At 45.3% G+C, this 6013-nt stretch overlaps 1 protein-coding gene across 1 annotated transcript in view; it reads right to left on the bottom strand.

The window, feature by feature from the left end:
• dachc (dachshund c) overlaps positions 1–5704 on the bottom strand; it is a 51740-nt gene extending 46036 nt beyond the window's left edge. Inside the window, exon 1 of the mRNA XM_083775204.1 lies at positions 4815–5704. Within this exon, the coding sequence (XP_083631330.1) occupies positions 4815–5452 (638 nt within the window). The 5' untranslated portion in view covers positions 5453–5704. The remainder of the gene's footprint in view (positions 1–4814) is intronic.
• Between the last annotated feature and the right edge of the window lie 309 nt (positions 5705–6013).

Below are 6013 nucleotides of genomic sequence, written 5' to 3'. Positions count from 1 at the left end.
CAGAAAACAGCCCGGTCAACTCCAATGCATTCCGTGTGTCACTATTCGCCAATAGAAGTCTATGTAGAAGAGCCGCCATTGGACTGGCCCCATGAAGTGAACGGAGTTGTCGTAACTCTGTCTCACTCCTGGAGCTCTCAGAGGCCATAGACTTAACTAGGACCACTTCACTACGTTTCAACTTATCTTCATAAAATTGGTTCTCACTGTTCATGATAAAATGCCACCTTTTGTTCTACTCGGTCTGTGTCTCATAGGAGGGCTGTGGGCATGTATGACATGCTTTTGTTTTTGCTTAAATGTAAGTCACTCTGGATCAAGAGCGTCTGCTAAATGCCTAAATTGTAAATTGGGCACTTGGCAGTGACATCATCATTAGGCAGATTTCTTTTTAAGCAAGATTTTCATTACCATGAGAACGATGGCTTCCATTTTTGCATTGCAACTTTTCAGGAATAGAAAGCCTGCCGTTTCTATTAGGTTGGATTCCCCATCGATGATGTCACTGGTGGACGGGTTTCTGAACTGCCCACAGCCCTCCTATGAGACACAGACCAAGTAGGAAAAGAATCGTGGCATTTTATCATGAACATTAGTGAGGGCCAATTATCAATCAATAAAAATGTATTAAAGACACATCACATGGCCCATGTATATACTTTGTCCTAGTGAAAATAGCCGATTTTACATCGCAATGATCGCATTGCGATCGCCGTTTCAATTGTAGAACTATTTTTAGCTGTTTTGGAACATTTAGAAAATAATTATGGTGTAATGACATGCCCAAATAGGAATGCCAGGTGGTTAAGAAATATTGTGTGAGGGTGTCCACCATCTGGTATGGGTATGGCATGGAGGTAAAACATAGAGGTCCAGCTTCGCCTCCCGGCAGTGGTGCCTCAGGTTTTGTCCGACGATCTGATGAACACAACTGGCTCTTTGGGAGATTTTGAACTAAACCCGGAAGGGGATTACATCCTTGCCGTTGCACTAGCGCCTCCTACTTGTTCTAAAATATTGTTGTTTATATTGTATTGTCTAAAATGTAATGATTAAAAACTGTGTGAAAATATCTAGTGTGACATTAAAGACGGGATGAAATGGTTAATTTGGGCATTTTATTTTGACGTTTCAGCTTGAAACACTGGCTCTGAACCAATCTGAGCGTCGCATCCCTTCAGGCGATGGGACGGTAGCTCTGCATGCTACACGCACAGCACGCACAACGCATGGAGTGTGTTTGTTTACAAGTCAGACAGTCGGCCAGCTCTAGCAGTTTACTGCTATGTGGCTTATTTCTAACCTATAATGTTTTCAGATACAGTGTGAAAAACATATTTTTCATTTCAGTAGGTCTTTAAGTCACAGGCCGACCTCAGTCATCCCGTTTCTCCAGTCCATACATCTGGCCAGTTCGTTGCACCCACGTGCAAACGGCTCTCCTGGGACGTTGTCATCAAGGACAACACCTGACACTAACACCTCACCATATTTGTCAACTCAAAATGAGTTCCAGGTTTTGTTAAGAGGGAGGAAACGAGCATATATCCATCAATGTTCCTTCAACACGTGCTTGGTTATAACAGCAACAAAAGAAGGTGACTCACAGATGAGTTTAAAATGTCATATCCATTTACAGAGCACATTCGATTTGGTCACTTTGACCGCAAACTATCATTTTCATACTGCATTAGGCCGCACCATTTGTTGAGTGAAAACAGAGCAGTAACAGAATGCCACTGTAAGTGTGGGAGCTTGCGTCAGTGCAGATAATCAGCAAAGACACCCCCCACAGGCACACACACACACACACACACACACACACACACACACACACACACACACGCACACACACACACACACACACACACACACACACAGTTCGACCTGAGTTGTTTGATGTGTGCTCCTAACAGAGAATGAAACTGTTCTTTTGTCAGACAGAGAGAAAAGCACAGAAGATCAGGTTCACTCCCATACGCCATGTTCTCCATCTGGAACTAATGTCATTTAGCAGAAAAGCCTGGTAACATGCAGGCATGACCGTGTGACTCTCTCTCTCTCTCTGTGTGTGTGTGTGTGTGTGTGTGTGTGTGTGTGTGTGTGTGTGTGTGTGTGGGCACACTAGCGCCTATGTGCCACCTAAGTGTGAATTATATCTAGGGTTTGACTCAAGATGAAGTAAGCCCTTCTTCATGGTTTGATGAGTCAGTGGATGTGTGTGCGCGTGTGTGCGTGCGTGTGTGTGTGTGTGTGTGTGTGTGTGTGTGACATGTGTGTGCATATTCTATGCATAGGCAAAGTGAATAAATCAGGGAGAGGGCAATAGTTGTACAACCTTCACTGCATAACCGCCCCTTTCATTTTTTACCTCCGAAAATGAAACATTGAACAAGCAAACAAATCAAAGAATGACCAGGAGGAATCCATGTAAACAGCTCTGTTAGTGGTGTTAATCTGTCAGATAAGGCTGTCATGTCCCCTCCAGTCTGTCTCAATGTGCCCGCACTGGAAAATAATAAGTGAAGGCAGTCTAATCAGTAACAAAAAATCACTGGTCCCTACACTGTCAACATCACACTCTTTGAGACGTGCGATTTGTATCTAGCCTTATTAAAACGAGCCTTCCATTTGAACCTGGCTGCTCCACTGCTATATAGGCTACACCTAAGTCCCGCTTATTTTTAGCAGCTGCTGCAATGTTGCTCCGTCCACAGGAGACATTGTTTGGGGAAATCCTGCAGTCATGGTGGAGATGGGAAATGCAGGGTGGTAAGACTACATACAGTAAGGCCTCCTGCAAAGCGTTGGACACTCTAAGCAAAAGACTCACAGACAAGCGTTTGAAGTTTGTGGACGAGTGATGTTTTCAGAGATCTCATCTCATTATCTAAAAGGCTGTTCCTGAGGACTGTTGTGTGGATAATTAAAGCCGGTGGAGGCTGTGTACTTAAGAGGTTTTATAGCAATGACCTCATTAACACCCGACTTAAGAACGCGCAATGCAGAACCAGATTATAAAATGTACATTTCTTCTCCATACGACTCCTGCATCTTATCTGTACAATCATTATCTGACATTGATTTTCATGAACTGTGTATAAAATGACTTACTGTAAGTCAAATGTAAATGTTTTGGTGGGATCCAACTGTAATTTTACTAAACAATGCAAAGTCCATTCACAGCTGGTATTAAAAACACCTGGTAGCCTAAGCATACTCTTAAATAACAATTCCAAAACCCTGTGGCGGTGGTGATGGGACCATCAGTCATCCTATCCATCGCTGTCTTTACAGGTAGTTACACAGTAAATTCCTGATTGTTAATTAAACTCTGAGAGTGCACAAATTGCATTAATTTGTACACTCTCAAGCTCCAGATATTACAGTGTGTGTGTGTGTGTGTGTGTGTTTAATTGTGTTTAAACGATCTTGACACATTTGGTTGGTGTTGAGATTCTAAATACAATGTGTAAAACTGGATCATTCATTGGATTCATCACCCTAACCGGCATGTGAAATATGCACAATAGCAGGGCCAGGGTTTCTCAGAGTGAGTGGCACCCTAGGGTGCCGTGACGCAAGTTCAAAGGGTGCCTCGGAATATTATTTATTTGGAATTTATCAATATCGCTTCAGTTTAATCACTTAGAGACCCTCTATAGGCCTACAGTAGTTATTACTTGCACTGTAGCCTACTTGGTGCGTTCTTTTCTACGCGAAATCCCTCCATCAAAAACAGCTGATCTACAAGCTCACTGTGTGTCGCAATGTTCCCCCTGAATAGGGTTAGCTAGCTACTGAGATTCAAGTGGTTTAACGTCAAGTAAAAGTTATTTTCAATCTGTCATAATGGAAGCAGATATTATCTCATATCGTAGTTTTCATCATATCATGCTGTATTTTAGGGCAAAAATATTTACATATATTACGTAGCGTATAAGATCATAATATGACATAAATGTAGGGTATTGTGAAGTAACAATGTGATTCAGGGGTGCCATGGATGAAAACATTAACTACAGGGGTACCCTGAGACAAAAGTGTTTGATAACCACTGCACTATAGCTCACTGAACCACCAGCACCATGCCCTCCCGAATCCCCGCCAATTTAGCGCCTTTCATCCCAACATCTCTGTTGGGTATTGGGATTGATGACCCGCGTACAGTTGGTCACACCACTGGAGTTCTGCAAAAACAGCTAATTTACATAATCGCATCATAAATACCAAGAACTCATTTAATCATCTCCTCTTTTCTCTTGCTCAGGGCTAAAGAGTGTTGATATGATAAGACAGCAAGTTATTAAGAAGAAAGGGAGCGAGAGAGAGAGAGAGAGGGGAGAGGTAGGAGAGAGAGGGGGGATCAGCGAGTGAGCTTGTCCTGATTTAAGCTGCCGCTCGGGGCCAAATGAAAATTAATTAATTTCTGTGAAGAATCAATTTCTCAGAATGACAGTGTTGTGTGGTTACGTGAGAGAGAGTGTGAAAGTGAGAGATGGTTTGATACCATAAGTGATCACGCATAGCCCACAAAAACGGCAAAGTTTTAAGAGCAATAGAAAACTGTTTTTTTTTCTTCATTTATGTAGCAATATTGCTGAATTCTGTACACCCCCCCCCCCCCCCCCCCCCACACACACACACACACACACACACACACACACACACACACACACACATGACACACACTTACACAGAGAGAGAGCATGTTCAGTGAGCTTGCCAGTTAGAAAAAGTTCTCTCTCTCACACTCACACACATGTACGCACTGTACGCACACACGCGCACGCAGCATCCCTCACAAAGCTCACCTTGCGTTGGTACAGTCGCTGTAGAGGGTCTCGAAGTCCTGTCTGGAGATGAGTTTGCAGCGGTTCACCCCGGGCTGGATGGCCCCGAGGCCCCGCAGCACCCGGACCTGCTCCACGTTGCAGACCACCGGGGTTATATCCAGTCGCTTGAGCTTGGTGTAGACCGTGTGGAGCCCCCCGACCAGGTGCTTGAGGAACAGGTCGAACGCCTGGGGCAGACACAGGAGCTCCGTGTCTCTCACCGTGAACGAGGCCAGCTTGGCTCCCTTCACCTCCACGAGTTTACACTCGTTGTTCTGCGGCGTGTTCTCCACCGGGGACGGGGTGGCGTACACGGGCTTGCCCCCGGAGGAGGACGAGGAGGACACCGGCGGAGGAGCGGCTCCTCCGAGCTTCTTCGCCGCTGCGCCCGTCAGCGCCGCCGGGTTCTGCAGGCTGCCGTTCGGTAGTAACAGGTCCGGTCTGAACGGGAGCTGGAGCAGCGCGGGGTGCGTCACGGCGACGGGAGGCGTCGGCGACGAGGAGGTGGAGGTGGCCGCAGGTGGCGGAGAGCTGGTGGCCGGGGAGGTGGAGACCGGCGCCGGGTGGTGATGTCCGAGAGCAGCGGAGACCGGAGAGGCCATGGTGGCGGTCAACATGTCCCAGGGTGGAAAACAAGAAGACAAGTTAACTTTGAACCACGGCTGGAAAAGTGAACTATCGATAAAGTAACTTTGCAAGAACGCACGCTCGTATAATTTGCTCCGATGTGCGAAGGGAACTGGCCTGGGTGTGAGTGTGTGCGGGCGTGCGTGCGTGAATGAGTGTGTTGTGTGGCGCGAGAAAAGGGAGAGAGAGAGAGAGAGGATAAACGAGACAGCGTCGGTCGGTGTGAAGAAAAACACATCACAGTTGAATTGAGAGAATGAGAGGAGCTTGTCTAACGCTGGAGATGCTACTGTCACATTATCATAAAGAGGAGGAGCCTGGGCAATTCTTAGAGAGAGAGAGAAACAGAGAGAGGGAGAAACTGAGAATAAATAAATACCAATAAAAACATTGGAAAAATGTCTATTTGTTTTTTGTGAACAACTTTGTATATGTATTTTTATTTTAAAGAAACCCCTCACCGGACCCCCTCGTTCATGGTACATTACAAATTGATGTAATGTCTATTTTTACAGATTTTATATAATCTTTTGATATGTATATTTTTAACA

This window comes from Protomyctophum parallelum, assembly GCF_964188405.1.
Source record: "Protomyctophum parallelum genome assembly, chromosome: 10".
Classification (NCBI taxonomy): Eukaryota; Metazoa; Chordata; class Actinopteri; order Myctophiformes; family Myctophidae; genus Protomyctophum; species Protomyctophum parallelum.
This window is presented reverse-complemented; position numbering and strand designations above follow the sequence as displayed.